Source organism: Moschus berezovskii, chromosome X, assembly GCF_049115385.1.
Source record: "Moschus berezovskii isolate FMDL1 chromosome X, NW_MosBer_1.0, whole genome shotgun sequence".
Lineage (NCBI taxonomy): Eukaryota > Metazoa > Chordata > Mammalia > Artiodactyla > Moschidae > Moschus > Moschus berezovskii.
The window spans coordinates 126823824-126849671 of NC_142488.1; the positions used below are offsets into that span (position 1 = coordinate 126823824).

A 25848-nucleotide genomic window follows, 5' to 3' on the forward strand; every position below is an offset into this window, starting at 1 on the left:
GTGTATTTTTTGAAAGATTTTTTTAATGTGGACCATTTTCAAAGTCTTTATTGAATTCATTACAATATTGCTTCTGTTTTATGTTTTCTTTTTTTGGTCACAAGGCATATTGGATCTTAGCTCTCCAACCAAGGATTGAACCTGCACCCCCTGCATTGGAAAGTGAAGTCTTAACCACTGGACAACCAGGGAAGTCCCAAAGATTTGGGTTTTTATCCATCCACCCACCCATCCAACAGTGAGTTACGGTATGATAGGTTCTGTGCTTTGCATGCAATGGATATGACCCAGTCCCTGCTGTCAAGTAGCATACAGAATTTTGCATCACAGGTGTGCAAACCTTGAAAGTCCACCGTGAATGCTGCAATATGGGTCAGAATCAGTGTTACAAGGGATACACGGGAAGGACATGTAACTAGGACAAGCAGGGGAAGGTGGACTTCAGGAAAGGCTTTCCAGGACATGTGTCACAGATCGAGCCTTAAGGGATGTTGGGGGAGAGGGACCACATGGAGGAAAGGAGGGCCCAAGAGATAGAGCGAATCATGTAAAAGCAAACATATGAAGACAAATAAAGGGTTCTGAGGAGCAGGCAGGAGGAGTCAGCTTGCAGAGGGCCTCATGTGAGAAAAGTATGTTGGTATACCAGCCTAACAGCACATGCTGAAGCCCAATCTAGAAGAGCACTTGTGCTCACCTGGCAGAGAAAACAGCTCTCTGAGCTCCTTAAATTCTTGTTTGCTTGTTTTTCTTTTGGCTCTGTGGCATGTGGGATCTTAGCTCCACAACCAGGGATGGAACTTGTGCCCCCTGCAGTGGAAGCGCAGTCTTAACCACTAAACCATGAGAGAAGTTTGTTCTTTATACAATCAAAATAAGATTGTTCCTTATTTTGAGTTTGTCTGATATTTCCCCATGGTTAAATTCAGGTTACGCTTTTTGGATGGAAAACTACATACTTGATGTGTTCTTCTCGGGTGTCCTATTTGGAGGCATGTGATGGTCATTGGCCTCTCATTGTTGATGTAAACTGTGATCCCTCACTTCAGGTGCTGTCCAATATCCCCACTCTATCTAGAGTTACTATTTCCTGCCTTGCAACTAGTAAGCACTCTTTGGGGAAACACTTTCAGTTCAGTTCAGTCGTTCAGTTGTGTCCAACTCTTTGCGACCCCATGAATCACAGCACGCCAGGCCTCCCTGTCCATCACCAACTCCCGGAGTTCACTCAAACTCATGTCCATCGAGTCAGTGATGCCATCCAGCCATCTCATTCTCTGTCGTCCCCTTCTCCTCCCGCCCCCAATCCTTCCCAGCATCAGTCTTTTCCAGTGAGTCAACTCATCGCATGAGGTGGCCAAAGTTTTGGAGTTTCAGCTTTAGCATCAGTCCTTCCAATGAACACCCAGGATTGATCTCCTTTAGAATGAACTGGTTGGATCGCCTTGCAGTCCAAGGGACTCTCAAGAGTCTTCTCCAACACCACAGTTCAAAAGCATCAATTCTTCGGCGATCAGCTTTCTTCACAGTCCATAGTTCTTAGTATAAAACCTAACATGGACAATGCAAGTAATTTGCTCATCATCAAAATTTCCCTCTATGTTTAGCATCCAATGGTAATTTTGGCCTGAATCAGTCTTTACTACAATGGCTGCAAAATGGGGATTTTCCAACTCCAGAGTTCCTTTCTCGTTTACCAGTCAATACTCATGCTACTATAAACAAGAACCTTCCTTTTCTCCCCACTTATTTATCAGTATAGACTCATAGATTTCTACTTTTTCCAGTGTTTTTAATTCATTACTGTATTTTGCTGCTCAAATTTTCCCTGGTTTGACCAGTAAAAGCCTCTTCAATTTCACACCTGGGTCTTTCTCACATGCCCCTCTCATATTTCTGAGCGTCACTTTCTGGCAGAACAAGATGTTCCAGGCTCATCTTATACCTTTCCTGCCTCAGACAGAGAATCAGCCATTTCTCCAAGAAGCCCTTCTTCCTTTCAGTGCAGAGGATAGTGTTTAGAAACCAAATTGTGGGCACTAAGTGTGTTCATTATATTAAGATGTCACTTCTCCTAGGAAATGTATGCATTTAGATGTACATGTACATGCACATACATACTAAAGCTGTCAGCCTTAGCAAATAAAAATTCAGGATACCCAGTCATATTTGGAATTCAAGAAAACATTGAAAGAGTTAGTATAAATATATTCCATTCAAAATTTGGGACCTGATATATACCGTAACATTATTTGATGTTAAGCTGAAATTCCAATTTAACTGGGCATCTTGTATTTTATCTGGCAATCCTAATACACATAAACATACACACTACATGTACATAAATGGACACATACACATGCAGAGATATAGATGCACATGGATTTTGGAAATCATGAGTTCATAGAGATACTTGACCTGAGTCTAAATGGAAAAAGAAAGAAGTTGTTTGATGTACACGGATGGGAAAGGGATTCTAGACAGGACAAATGGCATATTTGGGACTTAAGAGAAATTCAAGGAGATCAAACTTTACTGAGTGTGGTAGTAGCAAGACACCACATTTTAAAACAGGTCAATGATATAGTCAGATCTTTTAGATAATCATTCTACTGGCACCAAAGAAGCCAGACTACAAGAGGCAAACAGATGCATGAATCTGAGGGAGAGATGACAAGCACCAGAAATAGGCAATGGAGGATGGAGAGAAATTCAGGGGCTACTGCAGAGTTAAAAATGGTAAGACTTGATGACTATATGTATAAAGGGTTAATGTATATGTTTATACAGGGTTGAGGGAGATAAAGGAATGAAGGATAATGCCTATTTTTCTGGTTGGGGCAACTAAGTGGCCAGGGATGCAATTTATTGGGATAGGAAACACTGGAAGAGCAGTTCTGGGACTACAAATGAGGGGTCCAGTGTGGGACATGCTGACTCTGAGGTGCTATAGGACATCCAAACTGAGATGTCCACAAGGTAGCTGCCTCCACGGGTCTGGAGCTCAGGAGGTCAGGAAGGAAAAATATGGACAAGGGAGTCATGTGTACTTTGATAAATGAAGTTATAGGAATAGATAAGATGGTCCAGGAAGAGGCAATAGAAAGAAAGAGAAGAGGAAAAGAGCATTAAGGATCAGCAATATTCATGGGGCAGGCAGGAGGCAGATCCAGCAAAGGAGACTGTGGGGTGGCCAGAAAGATTGAATGAATGCCAGGAAAGTTGGGATCATGAAAGTCAAGGAAGTAGAGATTTAACAAGGAGGCAAGGGACAAAGGTCAATATAGTGAAAGCTATGGATTTTCCAGTACTCATGTGCGGATGTGAGAGTTGGACCATAAAGAAGGCTGAGCACCAAAGAATTGATGCTTTTGAATTGTGGTGCTGGAGAAGACTCTTGAGAGTCCCTTGGACTGCAAGGAGATCCAACCAGTCAATCCTAAAGGAAATCAACCCTGCATATTCATTGGAAGGACTGATGCTGAAACTGAAGCTCCAACACTTTGGCCACCTGATGTGAAGGGCTGACTCACTGGAAAAGACTCTGATGCTGGGAAAGATTAAAGGCAGGAGAAGGGGATGACAAAGGATGAGATGGCTAGACAGCATCACTGACTCAATGGACATTAGTGTGAGCACACTCCAGGAGATAATGAAGGATAGGGAAGCCTGGCATGCTGCAGTTCACAAGGTTGCGAAGAGTTCAGGTGATTTAGCAACTGAATAACAAAGGGTCAGATACTGAAGGGAGGTCAGGATGGATACTGAAAAGTGCTCCCTGCATTTGTCAATAAGAGCTCATCAGTGACTTCAGGAGAGTAGATGGCCAAGGTAGAAGCCGACCTGGCAAGTGTCATGTGTAGAAGATGCAATGCAGTAGAAAGAACATGGATCCAAGAAGCAGACAGACCAGGGTTTCAAATCCCTGCTCCACACACGCTAGCATATTGTTCAATCACTGTACCTTTCTTCATTTGTAAGATGGAGATATCAATAGTGAATACCTAATAGGGTTATTTTGAGGGTTACAGGAGTTTAACCATGGAAAACAGTGCTGAGTCTAGCATGCAGAAGGTGTGGTGTTATAGCTATTGCTTCAGTGTAGGAAACATAAACCACTGAAGCAATCTCAAGCAGAAAAGTAGTATCAGGTACCTACAAAATTGATGACTACAGAAGTGGAAGTCAGGGGGCTTCCATTAGACTAATGGCTGTCAAGGTCATAGCACAGTGGTCGTGATCCTAATATAGTTTCAGGGGCTACGACTGCTGCTAGAGTCTGTCACCCACAAAGCTGTGAGTACAGAATGTAGTCCAGAAGCCACAAATGTGTCCTTGGGTCTCCCTGCCAGCTACCAAGCCCCGGGGAGGAGAGCCGCTGCCTAACTGAAGCCTTTCAACCTTGTGCAAAGGCATCTCATTGGCAGAACTGAAAATGTATCAGAACCCACATTGTATCCAGAATCCTAGCTGCAAGGGAGTCTGAGATAGTTATATTTTAGCCTTGGAGTAAGGTAGGGGGAGGAATGGATGCTGAGTAGCAACCAGTGCAGCTATCTTGTTTGGGAGTAAATATTTTCACCATGACTACTGAAACCAGCATTCCAACTGTGGTCAAAATAGAGCAAAACTGGCAAAATCCTGCTAAATATACAGAGACATGGAAACAAGACTGAAGATCAAGAGATAAGTTTGAAGAGGGAAGTGAAGATCTCTATCTCTAATATTGAAGAAAAATGGCAAGAAGAGGTACAGACAGTTTATAGTTTGGGGCCAGGAGGAGAGGGGTGTTGAAGTTAAGGGAGGGTCTCCCTCAAGAGACATATTATCTCTGTAAAGTGGGGAACAAATATCATCTGCCCTGAGTGAAAAAGATAGAAGCTAGTTCAGGGGCCTGATGAGCATGGATAACTAATGAGGGAAACAGGAAAGGAAGCTGACACAGCATGAGAAATTTTTCCACACACCAGCTAGCAAAAAAAAAAACAAAAGAAAAAGAAGAAGAAACACAGGACTTATTTTATAAAGCATTGTTATTCTTATTTATTGAAAATGTCCATTTTAAAAGTCTTCAAAATAAAAACAAGTTAGAAAATTTGAGCTTGTGTAGGAAGGGACACGACAGAAGAGGAACTGAAAGGCCTCGAAGGGTAGCAGTTTAACTACAGGGTAACAGGGACCCATTTATAGAGTATTGTAAACAACACAACTATGGAGACACTGCTGTCAGGTTAACATGGCTTCATTTCCTGTATAGGATTGTTGAGTGTGAGCGTGGACACCATTCTGCAAAAGCTACATTACCCAGAGTCCCCAGGGCCTCTCATCAGAAGGGCCACACCCCCAAAACATGCATATGGACACATCACTTTAAAATAAAGACCTTTCAATATTTTAAGCAATCCTATATACCTTATCAACTAAAGTATTTGTAATCACAAAAAAATGTTTCCTACAGATATAGTTTGCACATTTATTGCAAGCCATTGACTAACCACAGACAGGGCAGATGTTACGATCTGTGTTGTTGTTATTGTTGTTTTTTATCTGGAAGTGAAGGATGGCATCTCTAAATCATTGGGCTAAAAACAGAACACAGTCATTCCAAGAAGTCTTCTTCAGTCTTCAGCTTCCAAAGACAGCTGGATTGGTCTGCAGGAAAAGTCCGTTTCCTGTGGATGATGTAATTTCTGCCGTGTGGCAAGCAGTCAACAGCCACATAACAGGTAGCTATGGGAGTTGAGACCCCCCTGCCATACTAAAAAGGAAAAGGGCTTAGCAAGCTGGGGAGTTCAAGTTTGGTTTCTAAACAACATTTGCAAAACCCACATTTATAGGTAACTACTGAATGTAACTGGGAGACAACTTTGATCTGTCCATTGGTCCTTGACCTCTCTTTCCAGCGATCTCCCCCATCTGGCCAAATTGCCTCTCTTTGGGAGAGACAGGGGCAGGTTACAACTTTCAACTGTGCTGGATTTGGATGTGTGCTGCCCTGCCATGACCATCTTCTACACCTGGTTTATCACAGTTCTAATTTCTCAGATATTAGAAACCCTCAGCAAGGGTTTGATTCAATGAACAACTTGAGTAAACCAGTTCCAAATAATCAGCTTTGCTAGGAACCAGCACACAGCTACTAGAGGGGCCCTTTCCTTTCGGCTGTACAAACTGGCCCAAAAGCACATATCTGCAAATCATGCTTAGAGTCCTACTCAAAGAGGCTGATGACTATTACAGCATCTCACAGCATATATGGGAGGACAATCAAGGGAATTAAAGCTGTCTGCTAGGGCGCCACATCACCTCAGTGTAGACTGAAGGATGAGAAGTTGCAACTTGAATATGTGACGTAGATAAAAGGAACTGCTCACAGTCTATATTTTTAAAAAGCAAAAGCACACACAAACCAGTTCACACAGCGATTGGGATGGTTGGCTTAAAGCACTGGGGAAATAGAAAACTTCTACACAAGGCAGAAGGCCAGGGACAAAACCTAGCATGCACTGGCAAGAGATGGGCAGTCGGCTACTGAGAGGAAGATGCTCCAGTGCAGGTTGCTAATGGATTTGGTGTTGGCGTGGGTGACCAGAGCTTCTGCCCCACAGAATGGAAACATAAACCAACACGAAAGGAGGAAAGGAGCGACAGTTTTCTTGGTCTTATAGACAACACAGGGTAGTCATTTTAAAAAGCAGGTATTAAGCGTGACACAGGCTGTGTCAGGGAAGGGCAGCTGGATCACTGGACAAACATATTTGCCTTTCACCTTCCCCAGTCAGAGTTCCAGAAATGTTGCCTTCAGTAAATTAGGTACTGAGGGGCTGCCAGGTAGAGGGAAGCATTAGGGGGAAAGTCAAGTTCACATTTTAATAAGCCGTGGCCAGCCACTTGGGGAGAGCAGCCAGCCCAACAAAAGTGACCCAAGGATAATGGCTGGTAAAGAGGCACTATGAGTTGAAGGCCATCTGAAGACCCTGTGAGTCATCTGCCTACAATAGCTTCCCTTTGCTTACTGATGGAAAAGACGCTGGGGAGACTTCTCCCACCCCCTCTTGCTTTTTTACTCCTGTCAAAAAAATAAACAACCAACCAATAACCAAACAACCACAAACACTCGTCCAAACACACACACACACACACACACACACACACACACAGACTATGAAATAAAAACCAGAGACGTGAGCAAACTGAGTCAGATCACTCAGCTGGACGTTTCCCGACACCCTACAGGCACCCTCTACCAGCCGCACAGTGATGGTTATGGGAGAATGGAGGTCTTGCTACTGGACTCGGCCCGGATACACTCATCAGTTTGCTTCAACAGCCTCCGGACCAGCTTCTCTAGGTCCCTTCTTGATTTCAACTCTTCCTCCAGGCATTGCTTCATTCTTTTATTCTCCTATGATGAGAAAAGGCTGATTGGTTACCAAACAAACAGTCCCTGCCACAGGGCTCCTCATGCTCAACCTCCCAGCAGCCTTCACCACTGAGGACACTCTCCTTCCTCAAACTCCTCTCCCTCAGCAGCTTCTGGATTGTTCCACTTCTCGCTGACCAACCCCTGAAATATCAAGACAAGCATTCTCCAGGGCTCTGGCCTGGGCCCTCTTCTCACTCACTCTTTTCACTTACTGTTGCTTTTCTTTCAACTCAAGTATCTGTGAAGAGGCCACCCCAATTCTCTCTGGCACTGACCTCATCTCAGCTCAGGAGCACCAGGATCACAGACCCCAGGGCCAACTTGATATTTCCGCCTACACTTGTTATAAGGCCCTCAAGTTCATTATGTTCTAAAGTGGACCCAGTATCTCCCCCACCACCCAAACATCTTTTCCTCCTGTAGTTTCTGATTTTCTTGAAGGGCACCACCATATCAAAGTACATACCCACGTGAAAAAGTTTCATCTTCCATCTCTGGCTCTTTCTCTCTCTCTCTCTCTTTAAATAATTTTATTTATTTACTTCACTTTTGGCTGTGCTGAGTCTTCGTTGCTGCACGGGCTTTACTCTAGTTTTGGAAAGCAGGGGCCACTCTCCAGTTGTGATGCACAGGTTTCTCATTGCAGCGGCTTCTTTCGTCGCAGAGCATTGGCTCTAAGGCGTGCAGGCTTCAGTAGCTGTGTCATGTGCGCTCTACAGCACAGGCTCAATAGCCGTGGTGCACAGGCCTAGCTACGTTGGGGCATGTGGGATCTTCTTGGGTCAGGGATCAAACCCGTGTCTCCTGCATTGGCAGTGGACTCTACCACTGAGTCACCAGGGAAGCCCTCTGGGTCTTTCTTAATTTCCATATCACGGCACCATTTTCCACAGGCTCTAACTCGGTGATATACCTCCTTTACTTCCATGTCCCTCCTCCACAGCCTCAGCGGCTCTCTCTCCTCAGCTCAGGACTTCATCATGTCTCACCCTGGGTTCTGTAATAGCCTCCTAAGTGATCTTCCAGCTTCTGGTTTCTCTCCCTACAATCCATCCTTTACCTTATCACCAAGTACAGGCAGTCCTCAAACTCAAGGAAGAGTGCCAGAGGAGCCCACAATTCATGACTTAGGGTTCTATTTACACTTGCTCATGAATGACTTATTTTTTCTTAAATTCTGTTTGCAAATGTCAGGGAACATGAAAGTTGCAACTAAGTTTGGGACCCTATTTTAAACACGAAATAGGTATACAAGCAAGCTTCAGAAATTGAAATCCAAGGCCACATGGTAAAATCTACAAAACCCACCTGGATGACACAAGGGAAATAAGAATCCCCACCTCACCACCTTGTTCCTGGCTTTCTCCTGAGGGTGTTTACCCATGCGTGGCAGGGAAGAGGGAGCAGGCCTATTAGGATCTGAGAAATTTCATTACCTGTTTCAGCTCTTTGACTTCATCCTTCAAGGCATAAACAGTATCAACAAGGCTCCTAGAACATAAAGTTCAGAGATTAATAGTTGGCATTGAAGTATTAAGTGATACTTAAGAAGAAAAGCAGCTTTATAGAAACACAGTTTCTGAAAACCAGTGACCTTTCTGTTGGATGGGGAGAGATACTGCTATGAATGGCCCTTGTGTCCCTCATTGTTATGGGCTAACAACCACCATCACACCAGCTCATTCCAACGCCAAGTCACCACACTTTTTTTATTACTTCTCTCCTCCACTGCTCACTTCCCAGCTCGGGTGAGTACAGAAAAAGCAACTAGTATATTGAACACCTGTAACTACGGATGCTGATTGCAGCCATGAAATTAAAAGATGCTTACTCCTTGCAAGGAAAGTTATGACCAACCTAGATAGTGTATTAAAGAGCAGAGACATTACTTTGCCAACAAAGGTCTGTCTAGTCAAGGCTATGGTTTTTCCAGTGGTCATGTATGGATGTGAGAGTTGGACTGTGAAGAAAGCTGATCGCCGAAGAATCGATGCTTTTGAACTGTGGTGCTGGAGAAGACTCTTGAGAGTCCCTTGGACTGCAAGGAGATCCAACCAGTCCATTCTAAAGGAGATCAATCCTGGGTGTTCATTGGAAGGACTGATGCTAAGGCTGAAACTGCAATACTTTGGCCACCTCATGCGACGAGTTGACTCACTGGAAAAGACTCTGATGCTGGGAGGGATTGGGGGCAGGAGGAGAAGGGGACGACAGAGAATGAGATGGCTGGATGGCATCACCAACTCGATGGAGGTGGATTTGAGTGAACTCCGGGAGTTGGTGATGGACAGGGAGGCCTGGCGTGCTGTGATTCATGGGGTTGCAAGGAGTCGGACATGACTGAGCGACTGAACTGAACTGAACTTATATATTATTGTATATCAAATCTACCTCAATTTTTAAAAAGAAAAAAGTGAAAAAAAAACAGACTAGAGCTACTCATAAGGTTTTGATTTCTCTCTTGGGGGAAGGAAGGTGCATCACCTGACATACTGTTAATGAGAGGTGTCACCAGGCCCTGCCTAGCCTATAGTATCTGCACGAGCACACTGCCCTTCTCACCAGCGTACATGACACAAAGTCAGGGCATTATTTCTGCAAGATTCCACATATTCCAAAAGGGATAAAGCACCTTGGCTGAGTCGCAGAAGAGTCATTTCTGCTCTCACTCTCTCCCTGGACAAGGACTTTGGAGGTCGGAGTTCCACTTATTCTACAACTTACCAGTCCTCTAACCTTGGGTAACCAGTTTTCTTCTCACCCTCTCCTGGTCTCATTTTCTTCACATACAAAATGGGGATAGTAACCCATTCCCTGAAAGCCTCATAAAGTCATTGGGCAGGTGAATGTAGCCATAATGATAGTAATTAAACTATTACTATTATTGAGTTAATAACTATTACTATTGAGTAAATAACTATTACTATATGATCATCACTTATTGAGTGATTATCATGTGCTAGCCTTTGTACTTCTTATTCCATTTAACCTCACAACAACCCTGAAAGTATTATCACACCCAATTTATAGATGAGGAAACTGAGGCAGAGAGAAGGGAAGGAACTTGTCCCAGGTCACACAGCTAACAAGTACCAGAATCTGGACTTGAACCAGGGCTGTTCTTCTCTTGAGCCCAAGTGCTTTACCATTGGGCCATATCACTTCATACACCAGATGGAAAAATACATTGACGGTGCCAAGCGCTATGAAACAAGCTGTCCTATGCAAATTTAGGCCTGACTTCAGAAATGACTCAAGTTTAAACAAGTACTTAACCTGATTTTCCCCTGGTAGGTCACCCTCATTACTGTGCAAAGGTAGGTCAAGGACATAACTTTCTTGAATCACAATTTCCTCATCTGTAATGGTGGTGAATCTCAATGGTGATGTATCTCATTGGATTGCTGTAGGAGTTTAAATGAGATCAAGTATTGAAAGTCCAGTGCTTGAGTCCATAAATGTGAGGGGCATCGCCATGGGCAGTGGAATTGGTGCCGTGGCGTTCCCAGTGCCTCCCAAACCCATCTGGAGCAGTATTCCTTTGTACTCTGAAGTTCCTTCCAGTCCGGGGAGCTGGCTGCCCCCTCTGCCTCTCCTTTCTCCTTCCCTTTGTTGTGGGAGCAGCCCTCCCTGGGCTCCCAACTGTACAATCAGCCAAGAGGGCCTCTTTCTCTGATGAGGAGGGTCTGCCCTTCAGTGCATGCTTGGCCTGCCAGAACCTTCTTTCCAGCCCCTGGAAATATCAGAAAAGTTTTAGCCAGTTCTACTCACTTTTCTTCAATAATGGTCTGGCCGTTGCTTCTGGTTTCTTCAACGATGAGTTTCTCCTCCTCGGGGAGTAAGACTTGGGGAACGGAATCTTTGCGAGCACCTACAGACAAGGGTAGTGAGAGGCAGGGGAGGAGGATTACTAGAGGAGACTATTTACTGGGGGTTTGTTCCTTTCTACGATTGTTTTTGAGGGGTCTTCGTTGACGGCATCTGGCTGACTGGCACCCCAAGACCAGTCACATTTTCTGACGAAATCTTTCTGACATGAGAAATTTGAAATGGACGAATACACTGTTTCAACCCTGGGGGCGGGGGCACATTTTGTATTCAGAAACAATGTGAAAAGGCTGCTGTGAGACTGTCCTCAACCAAGGCCCTCTCCTTTCCTGTTCTGCCTCCTCCAAAGCAAAGAGCTGGCCAGCAACCATTCCTCCCTGCCCATCTCTAGGGAATGGCACACCACACTCTGTGTGTTTTGTATTTTAGTAAAAATCATGCAGAACATAGCACTACATTTTTGGGGATGCAACATGCTTAAAAAGTCTTCAGAAGCATCATTCACCCCCATTTGTTCTCTTTACCATCATACAGAGTGAGGCAGAGTCAGTGGAGACCATTTTGATCAAGGGTAGAGTGGGGGTGGGGAGATGATCACAAGAGCTGCAAAGATGCAGGCGTCCTGACCACTGTCTGCTCACCATCTCCCGGCTCTGGGATGGAAAAGATAACAGAGAAGCCACAGGACCTGACCAGACAGCTCTTCTGCACCTCCAACCTCTGCCTCCCTTCTGGATCCTTCCTCTGAGAGCTAGGTTCCTTAATCTTCTGTCTCCTTGAGCCACTGGCTTCCTCTCTTCTAAGCCAATTCCCTTCAATTTCTGAACACTTACTGCCTTCACTCAATCTCCATGCCTTTCTCGAAGGGGATGTGTCTCTGTCTTCTGCAGGGCCCAGGATTTCGTAGGTGCTTAATAAGTGGGTAGCAGATGGGCTGACTGACCAACCAACTGGATGCAGTGAGAAACAGTAGGGATCAGTTTTAGGGGAGCACGACTTTTGGCTGGAGAGGGATGTATGGTGTCGGTCGCCATGACACCATGATGCTAAATGGCTTACTGCGTGCCAAGCACTGTGCTAGACACTTTCCACACATAAAAGGGAGGCCAGGGAGGAGGGGCGACAATGTGACTCTTGAGGCCAGAATGCCTACCTGCACCTCTGAGCAAATTTCCTGTCTCTATCAGAGTGAAGACAAGAGGAGGCAGGAGGTGAGGTCAGATATCATAGGAGGGCTGCTGCTTCTAGTGTCTCCTTGTGTCCCTCTCTTTCCTAGTTTCTATGATTAAAAACTGCTCTCACTTGCCTTTCCTGGCTCCTGGAATCTTGTTATTAGGGCAAGGCATGCCCAAAGCTGCAGCCAGGTTGGGTCTGAGAAGCACAAGGTGTAACAGTCTCCCCTTCAAAGTCAAATGTCTCAAAGTCCACATAGAATGCTTTTGCCATGATGCCCTTAGAGACATGTCACTTTGACAGCACCCCTCAGGGTGGTTCACCGAGGAAGCCCTGCCCACGCTCGAGCTTGGGCTCAGTGGCTGTCCCAGTGGAGCCTTAGGCAGAGCTCATGTCTTCTGCAGAGGCAAGACCCTCACACCAGGTATCCTTAATGTCTCTAATAATGAAAGGCCAAGGACATAAGCCATCTGACATGTCTTTTATAAAAGCATAAGGAAGAATCAGAAAATATCATCTCACTTTCAGTCTGTAGCCTGAAAGTGGCTGGGGGAAATACCCTCAGCTAATAGGTCCCTGATAAATTGTAGACACTCTCAACAGGCCCTGCTAAGCAGCTACATTTCCAGATTTTCAGAGCAACTCTGAAACTTGAGCTTGGTGAAGCTCTGTTTGCTTAAATATGCAGCTGATCAAAGATAATATTTTGACTTCCTTTCCAAATCTGCCTATAAGAAGAGATTAGCATCAGTTCACAGACACAGGAACCCTTTGGGCTCTTTAATTCCTAACTAGTGTTGGTGAAGGTATTTGTGTACTTCAAAGGAAACTGACTTAAAAAAATTTTTTTTTCATTTCTATCACCTCCAACTTTTTTTTTAATTCTTGCATCTCTCTTTCTCTCTGGGTGAAAAGAAACAGTGGGTAAACAAACCGCTTGGTAGCTAAAACCAGCTTATCTGAAAGATGCAGCCTTGTACCCACTCCTCTGCTGCAAGTCACCTGCTTTCCACACCCTGCAGCCCATCTGTGTTGCTTTGCTCTTTTTCCAAGAGGCAGTGAGCAGTAGCGAAGAAACATCACTCATTAAAGAAAGTGGCTGGGGGGACCTACTTGAGCCATGGCCTTGTGGAAAGCTTGCGCTGGTACAGTAGGCTTCAATCACCTTCAGAATCTGAGCATCTTCTTCCAGAGCAGCCGTACCTGTCAAATGAAATGAATTGTGACTTTTCGCAGAGATACATGCCTCTGGACCCTCGAAATGATGCACGCGGGTGCTGGGCACTGGCTTCTCTGACCAATGGTGTTCATGCAAGGCAGGAGAGAAAAGCTGACCAGCTGTCATGGTGGAGCGAGAGTGACAGTAGCCCCGAGGAGCTCTGTGGTCAGCACCAGTGAGTTCAGCACCTAGAGTGGTCTGCTCTGGAAGCCACTCAGAACACTAAATTAGAGGGTCTCTCAAGTGTCTCAGAGGCTACAGGGCCAGCACTGGGCTTGGTGCTGGCCTCAGTTCTCAGCCGATACACCACACCCTTCCTCTCCATCAAATTTCAAGGCTCACCTTCTCTAAGAAAGCTTTCCACCACTAACACAACACATTTTTTTCCCAACCAGCCAGGCTAGTCATTGATTCTCCCTCTCCTTCCCAAGCCCCTCCAACTCATCCTAGAAGTGACTGTTAACACGCTCATGTGCAGACCTAGAAGTGGGGTGGGGGATGGGGGATACAGAAGCTAAAGTCTAGCAGAGGCTTATCCAGAGTATTCTGACTGATATGCACAGCTCTGTCACCCATTTGGGAAGCATCACTTACTCCTTCATGTGTGTCCCAGAGTGCCTTGTTCCTAGCAGCAGAGTCAAATGTGTACGTATCCACTGGCTGACCGACTTTGCAGTCTGTCTCTAAATCCAGCCCTGTTTCTATATGCCAGCAGGCAGATTCCTTGACTAACTGAGAACATCACTGAACATTAAACTCCCTTTGGGTCTATTGAGTCAGTCTCAGTAAAGGCAAATATCTCAGGCATTCAGAAACTAGAACGGAAAAATGCATCCATGGCAAATAGGTCCCTTTAGTGTTTCTAAACCAGGTAAGGCCAAATAGTCAACATAAAAACCATACAGGTGAAAAGCAGCAGGAGACAGCTTATTTATTCCAAAGTCTTAGAGGAGGCCAAGGCTTCGCATTCATTTTTCCCTATGGGAAAGATGATGCTGAGAACACACTGCTCAAATACTCTGCTTCCAAAAAATTCCTCAACTATAATCAACTTTTTAAAAATAAAAAACACATACATACTTTTCCGGATGACATATTCCTCCTCTGATGGTTTTCTTTCGGTCTTTCTTTTATGAAGAAACTTCTTCATCGTTTTGGGGCTTTTACTAGACTCCTATAAGGGTAGAGGTTTCTTCATGAATTAAGGTTCTCCCCCCTCCCACCCCCCGCAAAAAAAAGCAAATTAAAAAGAGCAAATAAAATTAAGTAGAATGGCTCCCTGATTTTTACACTTTCACTTAGGAGGGTATCAAAATTTAATACTATACACAATAAAAATGGCTCCAAGAATGGCATGGGCCAACTGCAGATGCAGAAGGCCAAGTGCCTTTAGGGTACCATCTGGAGAGATGGTAATGGATGTTACTCCTAGAGAAATAACACTACTCCTAACTGCGTTGATATTCCCCACTGATACAGTTTTAAGGGAATGAAATAACAATTATAACTATTAGTGGGGTATAGACCACTTTTCAAAGAGCTTCAAAACTAATAAATTCTCCTTAGCAACAGTCCCACAAAGAAGAATATCAACTTCCATTGGCCAGAAGGAAAATCAAGGCAGAGAGACTAAGTACATTCCCTGTATTCAGATAGAATAGCCAAATGAAAGATTTCCTGATAAATAATTCGGGGTTACACGTAATGTACTTACAGACAAGCAAGGCATATTTTTAATTAGCAGATAAAAGATATATGAATTGTTGGATTTGCCATATGAATAACCAGAAAGTCTAAAAAGTGCTCATTAAGTATCCGAGTAAGCAGCGATCATCTTATTCCAACCTCCCATGCAATGTGTATACAGGATGAATGGATAGCAATTGCTACGTTAAAAATAAATGTGACAAAGAATTTAATTTCTTCCTGTTAGCCTCAGTGATCTCCTTAGAAAGCAGACAGACATGAAAAACTCACATGTGACAAAAGTAACAGGAAAAATAGAAATAGCAAAAAAAACCCAAAAGCCCATGGAAAACAGACATTTTACATGCTATTTCTATTTTTCCTGTTATTTTTGTCACATGTGAGTTTTTCACTTTTGTATATATTTTCCAAGAGCTTGCTTTTTTGAAGAAAGTACTTACATGTCAGAAATGTATCTTCATATTTTAGCTACCAATTGTAAAAAGGAACAAAACAGGCATAAAGGAAAGCTTCATTCATCAAAGATTACAGCACAGCATTAAATGATGTCACTGTACACCAAAGATATTGTTCTACCCTTACCTTTAAGATATAAGACATCCTCTAAAGTGAATATGTAAAGAAAGAGAAGATGAGCGTGAGAGGTCGATGGTTATAGTGACCAAATCCATTTATCAATAATTCTAAAACAACATTTGAAATGTTAGTGTTATCATAAATTACACAGAGAGAATATCATCATGTTTCCCACATTAGTTTCAGATGCAATATCGTCATGCAAAAGCCCAAGGAATACAGTTCTGTGAAGAATTACAAATGCTGAAAATTACTGAAATACACACTGTATAGCAAGAACATATTAATAACTCACTTCTCCCAGCAGAAACAAAGTGATCATGCCTTAGTTTTAATGGATTAGTTCTGTGAAGGATTAAGTCAACTTTACCCTTCAAAGCTCACCTTAATTTGAATTTAGTAACTGACAATTACAAAATATCCATCATTAAAAAGGGGACTTAGGTAACTATGAAGTGGCACTCCTGGTTAAGGTAATCAGAGGAGAAAATTGGATGATTGCAGGAATCACCGATCAATTTCCAAAGCCAATCTCTGGGGCTATTTTCTGGCCAAATTCTGAACAGAGGTACATAATAAAGATTCAGCTCAAGGATTATTTTCCTATCATGTCAGGTTGAAAAGATCAAAAAATCCTCTCGTATCCAAACATTGTTCTACTTTTACTGCACTAAGCATTGGAGGCAACAAGTGAAACAATGGCATGGTGTTTTAAATCAAAACAAACTCAAAACTGAGCTAAGTCTGCATCACGCATCAAAAACATACATTTGATACAAAATATATGCTGCCTTGGCACCGTAATTCTAAGACACATCTCATAACTGTCACAAACTTAAATCTTCATGCGGTAAGACCTATTTAAAGAACAGTTACTAATAAATGAGGATCTTTTTTGAAAGCTGAAATGATGAGAACCATTAGGGGGAAAAAAAAAGTTTGGATGGAAAAGGTAACACTCCACACAGTTTCAGAAGATAGTGACTGGCATTTCCTGACTGCAACTTTGAGACGAGGAAAAAAACCAAAAACCTTGAAATCCCCATTCTATCCAAATATCAAATGTCCTCTAGGCTTGTTGCTTAGAAGCCTCTTTTTAAAAGACACTCCTTTCATCAAATTCTTTCTTTCCAACTGCAGCAAATAATTCAGACTTTCATAGTTCAGACCTGGGGTTTGGTCCCATAAAACTTTGATTTGGTTTCATAGATCAAAATGATTCAAAATGCAGAACTGGGTCTGCTTGGTTAGCAATTCCATGCTAATGAAGTGACTTTTGTTTGAGATGTGTGTACATCATGACCAATTTATAGAATTATCATATCATCATAAAGGCAAACCAGGGGCCCTTCAGGAGGAGACCGGAGATACTCAGGCAGTGCACAGAAAGCCTGTGGGTATTTAAGACACATGTGTAGATGGACAATGGGGAAATGAAAAATTAAGAAATTTTAAAAAATTACTGAGTCTGGCAAATCAAGACTGACTGACTGTATCACCTACCAGCAATTCTAGCACATCCCCACAGAACTATTTCTAATAAGCTACAAAATCAGCTTGTCAGAAGCATTTTATACCACATGTAGCAAAATTACCTCTTTATAACCTAGTGCTGCTGATGGTCTAAGTGGAGGTGCAGGTCGTAGACAACTTAAGCTCCACGGTTTTATAATTTGAGGAGGCTCCAAGGGTCCTCGGGGCTGTCCAGTAGAGCTAAAAGACTGGGAAAATGTCTGATGAGATGGTAGTAATTGGCTATATGAACCCAATCCTGGGCCACACAGTGAAAGAACAACAATAGCTTGGTTGGATCTGAAAAGCCAGGCCCAGAAAGGAAAAGACGGGAAAACAAGTCACCAGTTGGAGAACTGGCATTCTCCAGTCAAGACTTGGGGCCTCAAAGGAACAGCACAACACTAACTCCATGCCCCATGAGCCTGCCCTCCCTCTGTCCTGCAATTTCATTCAAATCAGATGTTTTTTTCCCCTGAAAGGGAGGAAAGTGGAATAACAGTCAACATTTAATGAGTTCAGTCATGTGTTTGGCACTCAATTAGGTGCTTACATAGGTTATTTTCATCAAAAAACTTAAGGCAAACTTTAGCAAAGCAAAGTAACCAGTCAGCAATTGGCAAAGTCAAGATTTGAACCCAGATCTGATGTCAAAAGCCCTTTTTCTTCTCACAACACACTATGCTCAAAACTGGAATTTGGGCATCACAGCTTTGAATGTTAACAGACAACACAGCACATCTTCAGTCTCACTCAGCAAGTACAGTAAAATCTCATCAATTCAAATTCCGTGAACTCTGTGATAAAGCAGAAGGAGGCAGCTCTCAAAGTTTACCCTTAAAGGTTAATGAAGAAATGTGATAGCATAAATGGGATTGCATGGAGATGTTTAAGTACTTAAGAAGGTAAACTATCTCTTTTGCCTTAGCACATTATTAATACGAGCACGCTGTTGTTCAGTCGCTAAGTCGTGTCTGACTCTTTGCGACCCCATGGATTGAAGCACCCCAGGTTTCTCTGTCCTCCGCTATCTCCTGGAGTTTGTGCAGATTCATGTCCATTGAGTCAGTGATGCTATCTAACCATCTCATCTTCTGTCACCCCCTTCTCCTCTTGCCTTCAATCTTTCTTAGCATCAGGGTCTTTCCCAAGAGTTGACTCAGCGCATCAGGAGGCCAAAGGATTGGAGCCGAAGCACTGATGAACATAACGGTTGCTAAGTAAAATAAATCCTGTTTATCACTAAAACAGCTTAGCAGGACTTCCGGTTAGAAAAACTTGGCTAGCAGTTCAGTTGGAGTACCTTAATAACTGTCAAACAAAGCTGCATATCTCAAACTCTGTGTTAATTGGGATAGACCTCCCCCATAACAAGAAAGCAGAATTAATGAGGTTTGACTGTACTTCTAATCCTACAAATCCAAACTATCCAAAGGCTAATAGCATGCTCACCAGTCTTGTAAGTCCTCAGTAGGCAGGATATGACAAGAGACTCAACAATCCCTGGACAGGACAGACACACTACTTACGGAGTGAGCACTACAAGATGAAGACGATGTTTTGGATAATGAACTGCAAGAGGCAGGTCCTCTGATCAGCCTGTACAGATGCTCCAGCCAATCCTGGAAGTCCTGGTTGTTGACGCAGTGGACCACAATTCTCTCTACTATGTTACCTGGATCACCCAATTAGGAGCATTTGGAAACAAAAGACAAGGAGGACCTTGAGCTTGCCTCATTCATAAACACACTTCGTGCAGCTAGGATTTGGGTGTCTATCTTGAGAAGTTCTCATACCTATGAGTTAACCCTGTTGAAACTCTTTTATCAGGAACAGATAAGCCATGATAATAAAGATATAAATACTTGTATTTGATTTATAAAAACTGTCCTTGATTTCTACTGCATGTAGAATCTTGGAAGCAATATAAAACTTCACTCTAAACAAACTCACAGTCCCCAAATTTGGGCACAGGGCCCATCTAATTCATAGTCTAAAAGGAGAATAGCGTACTGCTTTACCCAATATCAAAGATGAAGCCAGATCCAACTAAGACTGGTCTTTAGGCCAATACCAAATCTCAGGCTCCCTATTGGTAAAGAAGGGGTTAAGGTCTGGGGCCAGCATCCTAGTGTTAGCCATTGAGTTATATCAGTGAAAAACGTGCAACCATTACATGGATATCAAACAGGTTTGGCAAAAGGGACAACAGGCCAGAAGGGGGACATGACCAAGGTGTGGCAGATTGATCAATCCGTGAGGAAAGTTTCATGGCTTTTCAGCACTTTTTAGAAACACAAATCTTGCTAATTCATAGGCTGATGATAAAATTGTTGATAAAAGTTCACATCTTTGGCTCCTCTGCCACCAGGGAATAGATGACAGAAAGGAGAGAAAACTGTATTTATATAAGTCCATCTTGTTATTTCTTAGCTCTTATGCAAGAGAAGATTGAAACTAATGGCAAAGCTGAAACTCATGAATGACCACGAGTCTTCCCTCCTCTTGCTGTAACCTAATTATCCAAGGAAATGGAATATACTTTACCATGTCCATGGAAAACTTGCTCATGGACTATATAACAGAAAATAATAGCATTTATTTATTTAAACCCCACTTCATTTTGAAAAGGATTTGAAGGAAGAGAAAATTACCTACCTGTGATTTCAAATGTGGAGTCATTCCCTTCAATTTCATCTAATCTAGTCACCACCATTCCTGCTATTGGTATTTTTCCCTACCAGAAAAAGAATATCCCCATTAATTCTGTGGTTATACATGTCTCTGTTTTTGTTAGATTTTCTGACCCTCTTAGGAACCACTGCTGAATTATGGTGAGACATATTTCTCCAGTCTGTCAATAGATAATGTGTTTCTCTGCTTTAAATTTTAATCAGACAAGAAAGCAATGGAAAATGTGGTTGTGTTTTGCTAACACACCGTAAATCATGAGGTCAGGATTAAATCGCAGTTTACCCTTCTAACAGATTTTCAGGAGAGTCCGTTAACAAAGCAAAAACTCAAATTTCATGACAATTAGTCATTGCTAGGCCAAGATAGGATAAGTAACAATAACTTATAATACTCAGTGTCTTGGGAATCAACTGAAAGAAGCTGAATTTCCTAAGGAGTTGAATGACTTCCATCTTGGAAATGTGAGTCATATAATGTGACTATAATAATACAATCACAGAGGCAAGTGTCAGCTTTGTATCTTCTCAGCAATAATGATATGATCTAGGCCTGGAAAATGCTGCTGTTAATTTACTTAGTTGCAGACTTTGATTTCTGTTTACACATTCATGACCTATCTCATAACCAGAGCAGTGGAGGTTCAGGATAAATTCATTATGCTAACACGAAGGTCTATGGTTAAAGGAATATCTGCTCTCATAAATTGTTTAATTATACAAAGGGTCAGAACATTCTGCCTTTTCTGGCTGGAGCTCTTAATACCAGAGTGGAAACAGTGCATCTAGATGTAAACCTGTTTTCATTATCTGTCTTGTTGCTTTATATGAAATCTACTAACCTGATAGATAAAGCCACTCATCCGAGGACTTGCAGATAACATTATCAAAACACTTGAAAATAACATGAGGTACCGCTCCTCTTTTTCCTGAAGTGGAGGGAAAAAGATTACATGTAAACAGAAATTGCACATTTTGTTTATTAAGAATTTTTGGAATCATTTTTGTAAGATAGATCTTATATGAGGCAATGAAACACAAATAGTGATTTTTTAAAAAAGATACCCAACTTAAAAGTACAAAACTCGTTTAATTGTACTTTGAAATGTATATAAATCCAGTTTATCTGTCTCCTTCCTATACACAACGTGTGTGTTCAGTCGCTCAGTTGTGTCCAACTCTTTGTGACCCCGTGGACTGTAGCTCACCAGGCTCTTCTGTCCATGGAATTTTCCAGACAAGAATACCAGAATGGGTTGCCATTTCCTTTTTCAGGGGACTTTTCTGACCCAGGGATTGAACCCCCATCTCCTGCATTGGCAGGCAGGTTCTTTACCACTAGCACCACCTGGGAAGTTCATCTATAATAACAGTTAAATACAAATGACCATGCTTGTTTCCCAAGCATGAAGCCTGAAAAGTCACACTGTTAATGACTTCTTGCCCATCATGCAACCACAGCACAATATAAGTCTTGAGATTCTCAAAGTGAAAATGATTTTACTTTAAAAAGTGGCCAAATAAAGGGGCTCAGGTGATAAGAAACTTATTATCCTCTAACACAGGGGCCCCAACCTCTGGGATCTAATGCCTGATGATCTGGGGTGGAGCTGATGTAATAATAATAGAAGTAAAGTGCACAATACATGTAATGTGCTTAAATCATCCCCAGACCATCCTGCCACTCCTCTCCCATTCATAGAAAAATTGTCGTCCCCAAAACCCATGTCTGGTGCCTAAAAAGGTTTAACCCATGTGTTAAACTCTTCCTAAAATTACTGTTAATCAGTAACTACACAATAATTATTATACCCACATAAAACAAAGAAGGAAATACTTTTTTAAAGGGCACTAAAGGAAATTTTGGACACAAATGCTTCTCTGAACTCCTTGAGCAGATACGCAGTGAGTAAATGCCAAAGATGGCGCTGGGCTTGCACGTCCAGCCATTCTACCTACAATTATCCTCAAGCCCAGCTCCATCTCCTTCCTCCTTCTTGAGAAGAGCAACCTTTCAAGGCTAATTTTTCTAACAAGTGTTCTGCGTTCTCTCCCATCTTTCTCTTGGTTGGCTTCCTTCTAAGATATCTTATCTCCTGTTCCTGCTTCCAGCCACTTCTGTCTAACTTGCTTTTTCTGCTGCCTTTAGCATAGGCACATCTCCTGTCCATTTCATAGGCTTTCATCTGCCCCCTGTGGCTTTATTTCTTGACGTTTTATTGCCAAATTACTGGCTGCTTTCTTCTTCTCCCCATTGATCCCTCCCTAACTGCACCCTTGTCGCTCTCTCAAAGTCATCAATCACTGCCTTTTTGTGACATCCCATGGCTTCTTGGTCTCCATACTCTGATCCTTCTGCAGCCCTCAGCAGTCTGACCGCTTTCAAATGTTCTTTCTGGAATTTCCATGACAACACACTCCCCTAATTTCCCTCTATCTTCCACTTTCTTTTTCTGGCACTATTTCCTCCTTGCTTTACCCAAGAGGTTTATCCCAAAGGTATGAAAGACTGTTAGAGTAGCTACATTAGCTTTCCCCAGGGTATCTGCATTTTACATGAGATTGCTTATTTTTCTTCTAGTGTTTTTTTGAAGCCTAGTTGAGTTACAGTGTTTCAAGTGTATGGCAAAGTGATTCAGATATATATTTTTTCAGATTCTTTTCCATTATAGGTTATTACAAGATACTGAGTATAGTTCCCTGTGCTATACAGTAGAATCTTGTTGTTTATCTACTTTATGTATAGTAGTTGGTATGTGTTAATCCCAAACACCTAAATTATTCCTCCCCACTTTCCTCTTTGGTAACCACAGTAACCCGAAGTAATGAATCTCTGACACAGACCTGTCAGGGAGTAGAAGAAGATATTTAGGGAGGGAGAAGATGATTGTAGTACCCAATAAATCATGCCAGGTGATGTAATCAACCTTCTTCCCCTACCCTGCCCTCTTTCTAAAAGACATAATCCATCTTCAGGCCTTTGTGTTTCTCTCTGGACATTTACTTCCCAAAAAAGCACATCTGTCAGCGACATGTAAGCCTCTGCCTCTAACTCTGACCTCCTACCCACATTTCTATATCTTTTCAACACCTGCCTACAAGTCACCTCCATCTGGATACCGACCATCACTTGAAAGTTACCAGGTCTGAAATGACATCTGTCATCTCTTCTAGCCCCTGGCTCACCACTTCCTATAGGCTTTCCCTTCCAAACAGGTCTCAGACTTGCCCATTCTCTCCACCATCACCTTCTTGCGGGGGGGGGGGGGCGGGTACTTACTTACCACTTTCCAACCCAGCTGGCCTGTCTCCAGCCCCAACACCTCCAGTTCAGTGGACATGTACAGCTGCCAGATGGTGTCATAAACAGCCCTTTCATTGTGTTTCTCTACCACTCAGGCCTGGCATGGTTTCCTGCTGCCTGTTGCATCCATCTGAACTACCCTTGCCTGACATCCGACATTCTTCATAACCTGCCTCTCCATCAGCTCGCTCTTGCTCTCTGCCTGGGAGGTTTCCTCTGCTCCCAATCAAGTGCCCTGAAGAACAAAGGCTGCCAAGTTCCTGCTCTCTCCTGAGACAATAAGGCCCTCTCCCTTACAAAATCTTCCCCTCTTCTCTTCATGGCTCCCTCCTCAGGTCCTGTCTCCATATAGTCTTTCCTTGCTCTCTCCCTTCTCTGAACTTCTATGGAATCTACTGTTGGGATGTCACAATCTGTCATGGACTATTTTGATTTGCTTTCCAGTTGCAGTTTGGGTTTTCATCTGTCTCTAATGAGTACTTTGAAGGCAGAGACTAAGATCATGGCTGTTCTTTCCTCCTAACTCCCTCCCACAGCATCAAGCAGAGGGCTGGGCAAAGAAGAGGTCCTCAGTTGCTGACGTGAAAGTTTGAGTGTTTGACCTTGATGGGAGAAGACATAAAGAAACACATAAGAGATGGAAGAAGTGGTGTTGAGCTGTGAAACCTCTTACCTCATTTGTTCCACACTGCACCATGACTTGTGACATAAAGATCACATTCCCCAAGGCTTTAATATCCTCCCCTTCCCATGCCTGAATAGGTTCCGAAAGGATCTGTAGCTCCAGCTGTTTTCTCTTTCTGAGATCTTGGCACTGCCCCTACAGAACCAAAGGAGAACATAATGGAATAGGAATTCTTCCGAAACAGACCTAAAACAAGACTAAAATAAGATGTGGTTCTTGACTCTCAGATTTCCACTGAGTCTCTCTTCTTCATCACAAATCCCATCACCAGCTCCATTCTAGACAGACAGAAAGGTCTACTACCTTAAATCACTAGCCTTGAGCCCCCAGACATTTTGTAAGGAAGAGCTACTTCTCATTTTGTCAAAACATCAAGATAAACTGGTAGAGGGGGATTGCCTCTCCTTCCCTGCAAGGAGTATGGGAAAATAAGCAGAATTACATCAAACGGGGGCAGTACATTCAGACCTGCTGCTTGGCATCCCTGCTGACTCCACCTCCCCTCCATCTTGTCTATCTTTGCATAAACAGTGCTTTGAGTTACAAAGCAATCTTATTTTTTTAACTCAGTTTCCAACCAAATAACATCTTAATTTATAAAATGACTCCAAGAGTTATTGAAAAAGAGAAAATTAAACTCCTTATGCCACAGTGACTCAAACTGATCTTATAATGAAACATGTGCACTGTCCTACACTTTGTTTTGGGACCAGTAGTAGGTTGCTATAAAAAGTACTAAGTTCATTTTTATCCTTAAAAGGATTAGAAAAAGAGATGCAACTGAATCGCACAAATACAAATTGAAAATACAAGCCAAGAAACAATATGTGGGCTATAATTACTATTATATATATATATATATATATATATACACACACACTATATTACTATATATATATATCACTGTTTCAGAAAATGCGGTTATCTTAAAATAATTTAACAGTATTCAATCCAAATTGAATATGAAAATAAGCATATGATTAGTTATATTCCTGTTTCCAAATGACTGTCATAGCATTTTGGGATGTGTTTTCTATAAAATCTCTGCTGCCCCTTTCAGGTAAATGGAAGCTTGAAGAAATAAATTGATACATTTTTGAAGCACCTGGAATGGGAATAAGTATACTATAACCATCAAAGCAACTTGTACAACATGTAAAATGATTAGAACTAATTTGTTTTCAAAAGAGACATGTTATATTCAATCTACACAGGAAAAAAGAAAGGGGACACAAATAACAATAACAAATGCCACAGGTTTCAGTGGCCTGTTCTATTTGGCTGAACCATGTCAAACGGCCAATATCTGACCATTTTTTTGTCTAGCACAGCAAATTTAACCTGATACCTTACTCTCTGGTCTCAACTTGCTGTTTAACTGTGGACACGTCAGGTACAGATCTTTCAACAGCAACAGAAATGAGGTGACGGTGAAAGCTGCATCATAATCTTATAGCAAAAATCAATAACCGAACACTGATCCCCATCACTTGGAATACTATGGAAACGTCTAAAATGAAGCTCAACTTAATCAATCGCCCCAAATAACGTTTACTTTCCTCCTAAAATGCCACCAAGCGGTTTTACATCAGTGGTTTCTAGAGGACATTAAGCCATCATGCTCGAGATTTAAGATAAAGGTACCTTTGATAGCAAACTATACGGCAATTGTATTTTAGCTGTTTTTTTTTTTCCTTTTAGATTTGATGAAGGATTTCTTTTTCCTAT

At 42.4% G+C, this 25848-nt stretch overlaps 1 protein-coding gene across 8 annotated transcripts in view; it reads right to left on the bottom strand.

Annotated features, from left to right (window-relative positions):
- Positions 1-5459: 5459 nt before the first annotated feature.
- ARHGEF6 (Rac/Cdc42 guanine nucleotide exchange factor 6) overlaps positions 5460-25848 on the bottom strand; it is a 118344-nt gene continuing 97955 nt past the window's right edge. For 3 of the 8 annotated variants that reach the window (XM_055437937.2, XM_088834079.1, XM_088834080.1), the window contains 11 exons: positions 24109-24255; positions 20974-21060; positions 20100-20178; positions 18971-19116; positions 17525-17662; positions 15936-15956; positions 14727-14820; positions 13541-13630; positions 11198-11297; positions 8863-8917; positions 5460-7405 (listed from right to left, as the gene is read on the bottom strand). In XM_055437937.2, coding sequence (XP_055293912.1) covers positions 7265-7405; positions 8863-8917; positions 11198-11297; positions 13541-13630; positions 14727-14820; positions 15936-15956; positions 17525-17662; positions 18971-19116; positions 20100-20178; positions 20974-21060; positions 24109-24255 — 1098 coding nt within the window. In that variant the 3' untranslated portion in view covers positions 5460-7264. The remainder of the gene's footprint in view (positions 7406-8862; positions 8918-11197; positions 11298-13540; positions 13631-14726; positions 14821-15935; positions 15957-17524; positions 17663-18970; positions 19117-20099; positions 20179-20973; positions 21061-24108; positions 24256-25848) is intronic. The other 5 variants (XM_055437938.2, XM_055437939.2, XM_055437941.2 and 2 more) reach the window with 5 other exon arrangements.